We start from the raw sequence: 13,113 nt of genomic DNA on the forward strand, positions 1-13,113 counted from the left end.
AGTTGTGTGGGGGGGGAAGGGGTAAATCTGTGTTCATTGGCCACACCTGGGAAATTGTGGAGGCACTATCAGGTATTTTGGTGTAACAGTGTTGCCCTCAGTCCATGATGATGTGCCAAACACATCCTGGAGGCAGGGGGAACCTGTCTGTCACTGACCCTCATGGGACCTCAGTTTGGTCCTCTGTAAAACAAGGGTAATTGTGCCTTCGGCTCCCCCTTCTTGGGAGGCGCAGACGAGATGACTCTGGGAAGAACTTTGCAAATTGTAAAGCCTTTTGTAAATGCCAGGTTTCCTTAAATAATGGGGACTCCTGAAGTGTTTGATTGAGTAAATGAATGTTAAATGCCCACCCAGCAGAAGTCCACCAAGACTAGCCTGTGACTTTGCTCTTTTGGTTTTTTTTCTGTTATTTTAGACACAGCATTTAAGCCAAGGTCCTCTGAGCAGCCCTGGGTGCCCACTGTCACCAGCTTTGCTCACCTTCTACCATCTACTGAAGAATCCACGGCCGTGACCAGCCACCCTTCAAGGGTGTCCCTGTATCAGTCCTTTGTGGCTCTGGGGGCTGCCCGGCTCTCCGTGACCACAGCTGTAGATCCCGACCTGACTGCCGGCAGCAGCCTGGACCTGAGGCAAGCGCCGGCTGAGGATGACCACTCCCTGAGAACCAGCCCAGACCCTTCCCTGGGTGAAACGAGTCCCATCCAAACGCAGGCTGGAGCCTCCTGGACCTCGAGCAGCCTCCGGCAGGAGCTACTGGGAGCTGGTCCCAGCACAGCGTCCACACCGCCAGCGATGCCTGAGAAGGACCAGAGCTCAGCCAGCCCTGGAAGAGCCAAGCTGCTCACCTGTGCCGACTCCCCCTGCTTTCCGGGTGTGCCCTGTGCGTCTGCCCTGGACGGAGGCTTCCGGTGTGGTCGCTGTCCCTTGGGTTACTATGGAGATGGGGCAGAGTGCAGAGGTAGGATGGGCCATCAGTGGGCTCCACTTCCCCTCTCCCATTCCTTCCACCTTATTAAGCACCTACTGAGTCTGTTCGGGGGAGGGTCGCAGGAATTCAGAAGACCGCGCTTGTGTCTGGAGCACAGTGCTCCTTCCCCTTCTCCTCGATGCCCAGGGCTGGCCTTCACCCGGGGCACTCTCTCCCTGGTGCGTCCCAGATCCCTGGGGAGGCGGGCTCTTGAGGTGATGGGACCCCCTTTTATAGGGGAGAAGCTGAGTTTCCAGAAGGTCGTACAGCTGGTTCCTGGTCCCCCATCTTGGAAGGGCTAAGGGCAGGATTGGAGCCTCGGTAGGCTTTCCGCTGTCCCCCGCTGCCTCCTAATGCTGGCGTCAGGCTACCTGGTCACCTCTTTACGTATTCAAACGAGATGATGGCACCAGCAGCCCTTTGAATGGCACATAAATGTCAGCTCCTGCTGTTACCGTCTCTTCCAAATGCCAGCGTGGGGCTTCATTACTGGTGGTCCCTACAACACGTCCCCCATTGACACATTGGACTCAATGACTGTCCCTCTGGGGAAGCCTGTTCCATCTTCGTGGCCTTTGCTAGCACGGGGAACACGTTGTGTTCTGCTGGTCGTCCCCGTGCAACCTGACCCGCAGGCTGGGGGCACTGAAGGCTGGTCTGGTTCGGTGTGGTGTTCCTCGATGTCACCTGCTAACCAGAAGCAATCACTTTTTTGCTTTTCTCTAACCAAGGCAATCCCATCTAAATGTGTGTTCTCTCTGGTCTGAGCCTTTGGTGGCTGGGCACCCAGAGTCACTGGGGAGACCCAGACCGCTCCAGCCATGGCCTTGTAGACCCCTTGGAAAATCTTGCCAGGACCGACCGCCACCAGAGGGCCCCGGCCACAGCTTCTGGGTTTCGTCGCTCTGTCACCAGGCATGCACAAAGGCCAGGGGCACCTCCATTGACCTCAGAGGTCATCTGGTACACCCCTCTTTGGACATTGAGGTCAGAGAAGGGAGTGACATAGGAAGCAAGTGACCGAGTCTGGTTTTGAACTCGGGCCCTCAGACTCCAAATCCGGCCCTCATTCTGCTGAACCAGCAGAGATGACCTCCTTTTTTAAAAATAGGGTCCTTTTCATTTTTGATAGCAGTCATTCGATGACACGCCGCTCCCCCTCTCCAATTTCCTCCTTGTAAAAGAAAAGTGATTAAACAGAACCCACCGCCAGGGCAGTGGAGTCTGGGGGCAGAGGCCCTTCTTGACATCCGTGGTCTGAAGCTCCTTTCTACTGGAGAAAAGTGAGGCTCGGAAAGGGAGCGTAGTTTGCCAAAGCCCCTCAGCCCAGAAACACCAGCTTCGGGCCTCACGCCCACCATTCCAGGCCCCAGAGCTGTGCTTTTTCAGCCACGTCCTCTCGCCTTCTCCTTCTCAGCCATCTGCGGGCACCCCTGCGGCAGGGGCATGGAGTGCGTGAGGCCCAACGTCTGCAGATGCCGAGCTGGCTTTTCCGGCCCCAGCTGCCAGACTGGTAAGTGCGGTGGGTGGCGATCTCGGCAGACTCGAGGGGAGGGAGCACACCCACTTCTGAATCTTTGCCTCCCTTAACCCAGCTCTGTGTGGCCCTGGCTGTAAGAACAGCGGGAAATGCGTCAAGCCCGGGGTCTGCCAATGTCTTCCAGGCCGTGGTGGAGTCACCTGTGAAGAAGGGACGGTCCACGCTGGGCCAACCAAGTCCCCACTTTTCCCTTCCCTCCCCAATGGGTGTTTCTCTTCCCTCAAACAGGGTCTTGCTCTATGACCTCAACTCCATCACATCACCAAGAGAAGGCCACTGGGGGTCTGGTATCAAAAAGTAAACTGAAAAAATCACGGTTAAAACTGATTTCACAATAAACACCGTCTCTGCCCACAGCCCACTGCAGCCCGCCCTGCCGGCACGGTGGGACGTGCTTGGCTCAGAATCTCTGCACGTGTCCCTACGGCTTTGTGGGACCGAGGTGTGAGACGAGTAAGTGGACTCCTCGAGAACTACTTCATGATACGTTGTCTCTCCGTGCCGTTGGTGTTCCAGAGTAAATTCAGAGATTGTTATATTTGATGTCGGAAGTCGATGACCCCTTGACACCTCAGACCGCTCTCATCACCAGCAGGGACTGAGGAGAATGTGGCATCTTCTTGTCCCTTCCCTCGATCCCCTTTGGAGAACAGCAGTCCTGAATAGAAAACATTCCCGTCTCGTGTTCGGTTTAGTGGCCTATGACTTAAGGACATCCCCACTCTTTCTCTGTGACCCATGATTTCCGGCCAGAGTCGGCCACTTAGCGTTGATTGAGCACCTACTGTGTGCCAGGCACTATGCTAGGCACTGGGGGTACAAAGGAAGGTTCCTGCACTCAAGGAGCTCCCAGTCGAATGGAGTCTGAGTGTTTTATGGTTGGGGAGGTTTTCTCCAGGCCGCTGCTGAAAGGGCTCAGAGGGGACAGTGGGCCGGCTGAAGGCCAGGGCCACTGGAGAAGTGAGTCTGGTGGCGTGTCAAAGCTGAAGGGGAGGGGTCAGAATCCTTCAGTAGCACGAATGTTGACTCTGCCTGAAATGTGGCCCAAACCCCGAAAATTGGGCCGTTGTCACGGCTCTCACCGTTTCCTTTCTTGCTTCCTTCTCGTTCAGAGGTCTGTAGCAGGCACTGTGAACATGGCGGGCAGTGCCTCACCCCGGACGTCTGCCAGTGTCAGCGGGGATGGTTCGGCCCTACCTGTGCCACAGGTAAAGCGAGGTCTTCTGGCAATAATGAACCCATTTCCTGCAGTCCTGGGCCTGGTGGCTAGGAGGATGCTCAACGGCTGAGACTGAGCGCCCTGTTTTTAGATCAGAGGATGCTCTCATGTCCTTACCTGCCATCCTCTTCTCGCTTTCCCTTCCAAAATGTTCAAGACCTCAATGACCCCATTTTAGAAGACGTAACAGCAGCTGTGGTGGCCAGGGCCCACCACAATGGCAAGGGAGCAAGAGAAGAGAGAGACCAAGACCAGACAGACAGTGCATGCATTTGTGTGTGTGTGTGTATGAGTGTGTGCATGCATGTGTATGGGTGGTACACATGTGTATGAGTGCGTGCGTGTTTATGAGTGTGTGCATGTATGTGTATGGGTGGTACACATGTGTATGAGTGCGTGCGTGTTTATGAGTGTGTGCATGTATGTGTGTATGAGTGTGTGCATGTATATGAGTGTATGTATGAGTGCGTGTGCATATAAGTGTGTCCATGCATGTGTGTATGAGTGTGTGCATGCATGTATATGTGTGTATGGGTGGTACACATGTGTATGAGTGCGTGCATGTGTATGAGTGTGCGTATGAGTGTGTATGCATGAGTGTGTGCGTGTTTATGAGTGTGTGCATGTATGTGTGTATGAGTGTGTGCATATATATGAGTGTATGTATGAGTGCGTGTGCATATAAGTGTGTCCATGCATGTGTGTATGAATGTGTGCATGCATGTGTATGTGTGTATGGGTGGTACACATGTGTATGAGTGCGTGCATGTGTATGAGTGTGTGCGTGTTTACAAGTGTGTGCATGCATGTGTGTATGAGTGTGTGCATGTGTGTGAGTGTGTGTATGAGTGTGTATGCATGAGTGTGTGCATGTTTACGAGTGTGTGCATGCATGTGTGTATGAGTGGGTGCATGTATATGAGTGTATGTATGAGTGCGTGTGCATATAAGTGTGTCCATGCATGTGTGTATGAGTGTGTGCATGCATGTGTATGTGTGTATGGGTGGTGCACATGTGTATGAGTGCGTGCATGTGTATGAGTGTGCGTATGAGTGTGTATGCATGAGTGTGTGCGTGTTTACGAGTGTGTGCATGCATGTGCGTATGAGTGTGTATGCATGAGTGTGTGTGTGTTTATGAGTGTGTGCATGCATGTGTATGTGTGTATGGGTGGTGCACATGTGTATGAGTGCATGCATGTGTATGAGTGTGTGCGTATGAGTGTGTATGCATGAGTGTGTGCGTGTTTATGAGTGTGTGCATGTATGTGTGTATGAGTGTGTGCATGTATAGGAGTGTATGTATGAGTGCGTGTGCATATAAGTGTGTCCACGTGTATGAATGGGTGCGTGCATGTGTATGTGTGTATGGGTGGTGCACATGTGTATGAGTGCATGCATGTGTATGGGTGGTACACATGTGTATGAGTGAGTGCGTGTTTATGAGTGTGTGCATGTATGTGTGTATGAGTGTGTGCATGTATATGAGTGTATGTATGAGTGTGTATGCATATAAGTGTGTCCATGCATGTGTGTATGAGTGTGTGCATGCATGTGTATGTGTGTATGGGTGGTACACATGTCTATGAGTGCGTGCATGTGTATGAGTGTGCGTATGAGTGTGTATGCATGAGTGTGTGCGTGTTTATGAGTGTGTGCATGCATGTGTGTATGAATGTGTGCATGCATGTGTATGTGTGTATGGGTGGTGCACATGTGTATGAGTGCATGCATTTGTATGAGTGTGTGCGTGTTTACGAGTGTGTGCATGCATGTGTGTATGAGTGTGTGCATGTATATGAGTGTATGTATGAGTGTGTGTGCATATAAGTGTGTCCACGTGTATGAATGGGTGCGTGCATGTGTGAGTGTGCGCGTGTGTGCATGTGTATGAGTGTGCGTATGAGTGTGTATGCATGAGTGTGTGCGTGTTTATGAGTGTGTGCATACATGTATGTATGAGTGTGTGCATATAAGTGTGTCCATGCATGTGTGTATGAGTGTGTGCATGCATGTGTATGTGTGTATGGGTGGTGCGCATGTGTATGAGTGCATGCTTGTGTATGAGTGTGTGCGTATGAGTGTGTATGCATGAGTGTGTGCGTGTTTATGAGTGTGTGCATGCATGTGTGTATGAATGTGTGCGTGCATGTGTGTGAGTGTGCGTGTGTGTGCATGTGTGAGTGTGAAAATAGGAACGGACACAAGCATTCCCCAAGTATTGGTGAAGTTGTGGAAGCCAAGAGCCACAGACGAGCAGTCTCATAACCCCACTAAGTCACTCTGATTTTTCATCCAACTCGTCTCTGGGAAAGTCCGGCTTCTGTCTTTCCTGAATCCTTCACAATGCCACGTCTGTCTTTTCTCTTGGATTATTTCATTAGTTTTGTTGTTGTTCGGTCATTTTTCAGTCGTGTCCAACTCTTTGTGGCTCCATCTGGGGTTTTCTTGGCAATGGTTTGCCATTTCCTTCTCCAGTTCATTTTACATTTGAGGAAACTGAGACAAACAGGGTTAAGTGACTTGCCCAGGGTCACACAACTAGTAAGTATATGAAGCCAGATATGAACTCAAGGAAGAGGAGTCTTCCTGATGCCAGGCCTGGGGCTCTCTCCACTGCCCCTCTCAGCCTCCCACTTCATTAGTAGACACGGAGATATTTGGTCCCTTTTATGCATAACCATGCCTTGTCTTTAAGGTTATTCTGAATTGCCTATTGTAAAGTATAGATTTCCCAAGACTCCCATCTTGTCTTTTCCCTAGTCTTATTTATACTTCCGTGCATTTGTGACACGCATCTTTACTCTCTCTAAATTTTCCATGACCCCCTTAAATTTCAGATTTCCCAATGGAATGTAGTTTGCTCACTATGGAATTTAGTGGGAGCATGCACACAGCTGTTCCGTGATGTGATTCTCCCCACACCTCAGGGTATCATTTTTTCTGATTGCTATGCCGCCTTATTGGCTTATGTTCAATTTAAGGACCACTGGGGCCCCATGACATCTATTAACTGCAGACATGGGATTCCGCTATATATTTGTTATCTTTACATTACCCTGGTCATCTCCCTACTGGATTTCACTCTGTTGCTTTCTGCGCCTTTCTCCAATTAAACAAGGTCATTTGGAATTCTCATCCCATCCTCCATGTTCCTAGTGTAGTATTATCTATAAAATTAATGAGCAAACTTCCTATACCATTATCTAGTTATTTCATTCTCTGCCTTTTATGTTCAGTAAAGTCAAATTAATTATCAGTTATTGGCTTTACTTGCGGTAAAAATGAAGTATTTCATTATCTGCTGTTAGATACATCCATTCAGCTTCCTTTTTCCTTTTTATTTCTTCTCTGTGATGGAGCTCTGACGGTCCCTCTCTTGCTCTTCCCAGCTTTGTGTGAGCCAGCTTGCCTCAACGGTGGCGTCTGCCATAAGCCAAACACCTGCCTCTGCCCACCTGGATTCTTCGGGTTGAGGTGTCAGAATGGTAATCCTTCACTCTCCATCTTTTCTCTTCTTTTTTTAGGTATAAAAGAAGTTAGGTTCAAACACAAGAAATCTGACCAAATGCTGTGAAGAGGGACGTTAGCTGGGTGGGATGGGAGGGTCTCGGACATTCCTTCAGACTTAGAGGTGCTGTGACGACGTTTGTGGTATCTAGCCCATGCTCCATGGAGGCCCTTGCCCTGCTGAGATACCATCCCAGCCTGCTGTGGCGGGATGAATCTGGAATCGAGCTAACGTTCACAATTTTTCCATTTAACTGGCTTCTGCTGTATTATTCAATACCGAAAACGTCCACTTTCGTGGTAAAAGAGCTATAACATTGAAAAGGGAGCTTTTAAATGACTGATGAAATTTAATTAAAAACTGGATTCCTAGTCTCAAGGTGTCCACGTAGATTTCTCTAAATAGAATGGACATTTTTAGTGAATTTCCCATCGTGATTTGCTTTAAAAAATGGGACTTCTGCTGGTCTCTTTCATGATGCACCCCTCTCTGGATGGCCCATTTCCACCTACTGGTCTGGTTAGGAATCTGACCCTTCCATGGGATTAGAATTCCAAATGACCTTATTTAATTGGAGAAATGAGTGGAAATCTACTGAGTGAGAAGAATACTCTTTCACTGAGTTCAGAAAAAGGACTTCCTCCCGTACAATTTTCTCTGAAGAGTGAGTGTTACAGAGTCCACATGAACTGTGGAAGGGCTGCTCTCCACGTGGGCCTCGTTTTCTCTGCTTGGTCCGTCCTGCCTCCTAATGACGAGAACCGATGTTTCTAGGCTCTTGGCGATTTGAAGCCCTCTTCATTCACACTCTCATTGGAGCTCACACCATCGCTGTGACTGAGACACCAGAGAGATCACTGTGCCCATTACAGAGATGAGGAAGCTGACTAAGAGGGGGAAATGACTGGTCCATGGTAGCATAGCTAGCCGATGTCCGGCTGCTCCTGGCTGGCTGGAGGCTTGGAGCTCTTTCTGCTGCTGCACCACCGTGTCTGCTGCAGGAAGGGTCCCTGGGCCTTCGGGTGGCAGACTGATGAACATCCAATGCAGCGGCCACACTCACCATCTGCCCATCTTCCATTGGCTTCTTTAGCGATCTGCAATCCTCCCTGTAAGAATGGCGGCCGCTGCATGAGAAAGAATGTCTGCTCCTGCCCTGAGGGGTACGCTGGACGGAGATGCCAGAAAAGTAAGCCGGGGCTGGGCAAACAGAGCTCGGTCTGTGGGCAAGGCCTGACACCGATGATGTGTGCTTTTGCTTTCAGGCATCTGTGAGCCCACGTGCATGAACGGAGGCAGGTGTGTGCAGCCCAGTGTCTGCTCCTGTCCGTCTGGGTGGCGAGGGATGAGATGCAGCTCACGTAAGAGGGGCTCCTTGGAGAGTCCGAGAGCCAAAAGCGGCCTTCCCTTCCCATCTTGATCTGGTGCACACAGGGCGTACTTAGCTGGTGTTTATTGAGTGGCACCAAATCCTTCTTTTTTTTTTTAATTTTTTAAATTTTCTTAATTTTTTTAAATTAATAAATTTATTTATTTTTAGTTTTCAACACTTACTTCCACAAGATTTTGAGTTCCAAATTTTCACCCCCTCTCCCCCCTCCCCCCACCCCAAGTTGGCATGCATTCTGAATACCCCTTCCCTTAGTCTGCCTTCCCTTCTATCTCTCCCCCACTTCTCTTATCCCCTTCCCCTTCTATTTTCCTGTGGGGCAGGATAGATTTCTGTACCCCATTTCCTGTATTTCTTACTTCCCAGTTGCATGTGAAAACATTTTTTTTAAATATGCATTTTTAAAACTTTAGGTTCCAAATTTTTTCACCTCTCCCTTCCCACCCACCTTCATTGAAAAGGCAAGCAACTCAATACAGGTTATACATGTGCAGCTATGCAAAACACTTCCATAGTAGACATGATGTGAAAAACTAACTCCATTTCCCTTAATCCTATCCCACCCCCCCATTTATCCTATTCTTTCCTTTGACCCTGTCCCTCCTCAGAAGTATTTGCTTCTGATTACCCCCTTTCCCAATCTGCCCTCCTCTCTGTCATCCCCCTACTCTCCTGTCCCCTTCCCCTCCTATTTCCCTGTAGGGTAAGACAGATTTCCATACCCAATTGAGTGTGTATGTTATTCTGTCCTCAAGTCAAATCCTATGAGAATAAGATTCACTCATTCCCTCTCACCTTCCCCCGTTTCCCCTCCACTGTAAGAGCCTTTTCTTTTCTGGTTTTTTTTTTTTTTTTTGTGAGATAATTTACCCCATTCTACCTCTCCCTTTCTCTTTCTTCTAGCATAATCCTCTCTCACCCCTTAATTTTATTCTCCAGATATGACCCTTTCATCTTCAACTCACCCTGTTCCCTTTATCTATATCTATATCTGTATCTATATATATACATACATATAATTGTGTCAGAATGGGGGAGAATGCATAGGCCCGAGCGTGTGCCATTGTCCTACTTCTTGGGGAGGAGCCTGCTGTCAAACAGGTAAGTCTTCGTCCCCAAGAAGAGTCCGTGTGTGACCAGGAAGTCCTTGCTCCATGGACTTCATCCCCAAGGTGAAATTTTTCAAAGTAATCTCCTTCCAACTCCCCCGAGGTTCCCCCTGGCACGTCATTGAGTCGCAGAGGTGACCCTGAGCTCTCAGAGGCTCTGCTAGCAGACCATGAGTTCTGGAAGGCCCTGGGGATGAAAGTCTCCAAAGACAAGTCCAGTGACAGATTAGGCAGCTGCTGTCCAAAGACCAGCCCCTCTGAGTACAGAAAGGACTCTCTCTAAGTCAATCAATGAACAGATCAGAGCGCGGACCCAGAGGAGGGAACTGGATCATGGCTCCTAATTGACATGAAGAAGCATGAAGATGAGCTCACGCGGAGGTGTCCAAGACAGTAGCACCGTCTTTGGTGCCTCAGTGAGGACCACCAGGGAAGAATAGTCCTTTTTTCAGGGATGCAGGTAGAGGAATAGGAGTGCTGGATCCCAAGTGGCAGGACCGGCCCAAGTTCAAATCCAGCTCTTCCATACTCTTAGGTCTCATAGGATCTTGACCAGTCACATCCTCTTGGTGGGCCTCAGTTTCCCAATCTCTAGTCCCAGGTTGGCCTAGATGGCCTCTTATACGGGCTCCCACAAGGGGTGGGAAGAGGGATTTTATATTTGAGGGGATAGTGGACCAGGGTGGGGTGGGGGCCCAGGTGCTTCGGCTCCAACTGCCAAGGTCCTCGGTCTGAAAAGCCAAAGGCCCAGAGCACCGGAAGCCTTCTGGGTGCCCCGTCCCACAGTGATGATGCAAGGACCTTGTGTTTTGCAGCCCTTTGTGACCCGAAGTGTCTGCATGGAGGCAGATGTGTCCTCCCCAACACGTGCGCCTGTCGGCCTGGCTACGCTGGAACCCTGTGTGAGAAGAAAGGCCCAGGTATGGGGGTTTAAAGAGGGAAGTGTCAGAGGCAAAGGCGTCTCCATTGCATCTCAGGATATAGCTCCGTCTTATGTTGACTTCTCCTACCCCCAGGATTTAACACCACAAAGGGACCTTAGAGATTAGTTACTCCAACATTCTCTTTTTAAAGTTGAGGAAACTGAGTGAGGCTCACCAAATAAAGTGACTCACAGAAATAAAATGACAGAGCTGGGATTCAAACCCAGGTCCTCGTCACCCAGTGCACTAACCGCTGCACCACCCTTTGGGTTCAACGGTGATGCCTGGAACGTCTGCTCCTCTCTTCTGCCGTGGGGTAGGAGTGACCAGTTCCTACCTGAAACAATGGCCGTTGGGGCCCTGGCAGATAAGGACAGAGCCTGAAAGCGTGTTCACTGTGGCTGGGTGCTCGATACGTCTTCTCCTATGGGACATCCCCGTGGTCGGTAAGGGGCAGAAATGGCTGCTGGCGTGGGCAGAGAAATTCTGGGAACTCTGTTGGCCTTCAAAGTGAAGGCTCCAGAATGGTTCCAAACCACCCGGTCAGTAGGTATCTGCCGGTTACAGCTACAGCCATTGGGGCAGCCAGGTGGTGCAGCGGATAGAACGCCGGCCTGGAGTCAGGAAGACTCGTCTTTGTTGGCCTCAGATGCTTCCTAGCTGTGTGACCCTGGGCAAGTCATTTAGCCCCATCTGCCTCAGTTTCCTCATCTGTAAAATGAGCTGGAAGAGGAAATGGCAACCACAATAGCAGTATCTCTGCCAAGAAAACCCCAAATGCGGTCATGGAGAGTCAGACACACCTGAAATGACCAAGCAACAAGTTACAGCCACGATGAGGTAACATCTGGACGCAACAAGGCATCGCCAGGCCCATCTGGCAGATGGCGCGCCCCCTGCTCTCCAGCCTGGGTCTCCAGGACTTCACAGTCCACACAGTGACCCCGAATGCTGCTGCCCCCTGAGCTCTTCACGTCATGAAGACAGGGGCCGGAACAGGGAGAGGTGCAGGGGTGTGTGTGTGTGTGTGTGTGTGTGTGTGTATGTGTATTGTATGTGTGTATGCGTATATGTGCATGTGTGTATGTGTGTATTGTATGTATGTGTGTTATGTGTATTGTATGTGTGCATGTGTGTATGTGTATATATGTGTGTATGTATGAGTGTGAATGTGTGTATGTGTGTGTATATGTGTGTATGTGTATATATGTGTGTATATGTATGTATGTGTGTATTGTATTGTGTGTGTATGTGTGTATATATGTGTGTATGTATGCATGTATGTGTGTTAGATGTGTATGTGTATTGCATGTGTGTATGTATGTGTGTATGTGTATGTGTCACTGTGGAAAGTGTCACTGGTGTATGCATGTATGTGTATGTGTGTGTATATGTGTGCATGTGTATTGTATGTGTGTATGTGTATATGTGTATGTGTGTATGTGTGTGTGTGTGTATTGTATGTATGGGTATATGTATGTGTGTATGTGTATTGTATGTGGGGGGGGGGAAGGTCACAGCTGAAAACAAAACCCCTTATTTGGAAACAAGGGCCGCAGAGGCCATGGCAGGAAAAGCTGCATTTTTCTTCTTTGTAGTTTTCAGGTGACAAACACCCTGAAGGGGTCCCACCCTCCAATTCTTGCTGAATTCTCCATGTGCTGGGAGCTCTGGGAATGCCTGGCTGTTCCTAGCTTCAGCTCCTCCTGTCCCTGTGGGGTCTGGTGGGAAGGGCTCCTTTCCTGCCACTGCCCTGGGCCTGGGATCAGACAGAACCCAAGGGCAGTGGTGGAGTCCAGGCCTCCTACCCAGCCCCTTCTTTGGCTCCAGCAACCCCCGTGCAGCCGCTCCTGGCCCCTGGTCAGCTGCCGGACCAGGTCTTTATGCAGACACCGGCCCCAAGGCCTCAAAGGCCCCCATAAGGGAACCCAGGTGTTAATGGGTGCTCAGAGCTGAGGGATTTCCATGTCTGATTTTTCCCTGTTCTCCCTCTCATTACAGGCCTGACACAGACGCAAGGCCCCCAGTGAAAAACAGAGACTTGGAGGGCTGAGAATCAAAGACTTTATAGACCAGCCTGAGACCAGCTGGAGCCTGGGCTTGGGGTCTTTAAATGGTTCGGTGCTAAAGAGCACGGACAGAATGAGGCCTGGCTTTGTTACCCACTCAGCCCGCTGTGAGGGCTAATGGAAACACCTGGGGCTCCAGAGAGTAATCCCAAAGCACTTTAGGTGGGGGGTGGGAATTGGGGGCGTGCTTTGGAATCATTCTTCACATTTGCCTTTTAAAAATATGGGATGTCTGCCCTTCTGGGAATCAAATCTGGTAGAGAATTCGCTCCGTGATAGGGCAGCTCCAGACCTGCCAGGGACTCCTGCCATCTCCCCCACTCCAGCCTTCTTTTCTGTCAGGTGCCTTATTTTCAGGGAGGTACAGACACAGTCCTGA

General features: G+C 49.9%; 1 protein-coding gene across 1 annotated transcript in view; it reads left to right on the forward strand.

Moving 5' to 3' along the window:
• The window catches only part of VWDE (von Willebrand factor D and EGF domains), a 57,712-nt gene extending 44,999 nt beyond the window's left edge, over positions 1-12,713 (forward strand). Inside the window, 14 exon segments of the mRNA XM_027871929.1 lie at positions 419-1,252; positions 1,448-1,638; positions 1,764-1,960; positions 2,237-2,325; positions 2,391-2,486; positions 2,569-2,662; positions 2,869-2,966; positions 3,626-3,721; positions 7,125-7,220; positions 8,337-8,432; positions 8,509-8,598; positions 9,639-9,734; positions 10,558-10,662; positions 12,667-12,713. Coding sequence (XP_027727730.1) covers positions 419-1,252; positions 1,448-1,638; positions 1,764-1,960; positions 2,237-2,325; positions 2,391-2,486; positions 2,569-2,662; positions 2,869-2,966; positions 3,626-3,721; positions 7,125-7,220; positions 8,337-8,432; positions 8,509-8,598; positions 9,639-9,734; positions 10,558-10,662; positions 12,667-12,695 — 2,207 coding nt within the window. The 3' untranslated portion in view covers positions 12,696-12,713.
• The last annotated feature ends 400 nt before the right edge of the window (positions 12,714-13,113 follow it).

The sequence above is a fragment of the Vombatus ursinus genome, unplaced genomic scaffold (genome assembly GCF_900497805.2).
Source record: "Vombatus ursinus unplaced genomic scaffold, bare-nosed wombat genome assembly UNPS02014799.1, whole genome shotgun sequence".
NCBI classification, from domain to species: Eukaryota; Metazoa; Chordata; class Mammalia; order Diprotodontia; family Vombatidae; genus Vombatus; species Vombatus ursinus.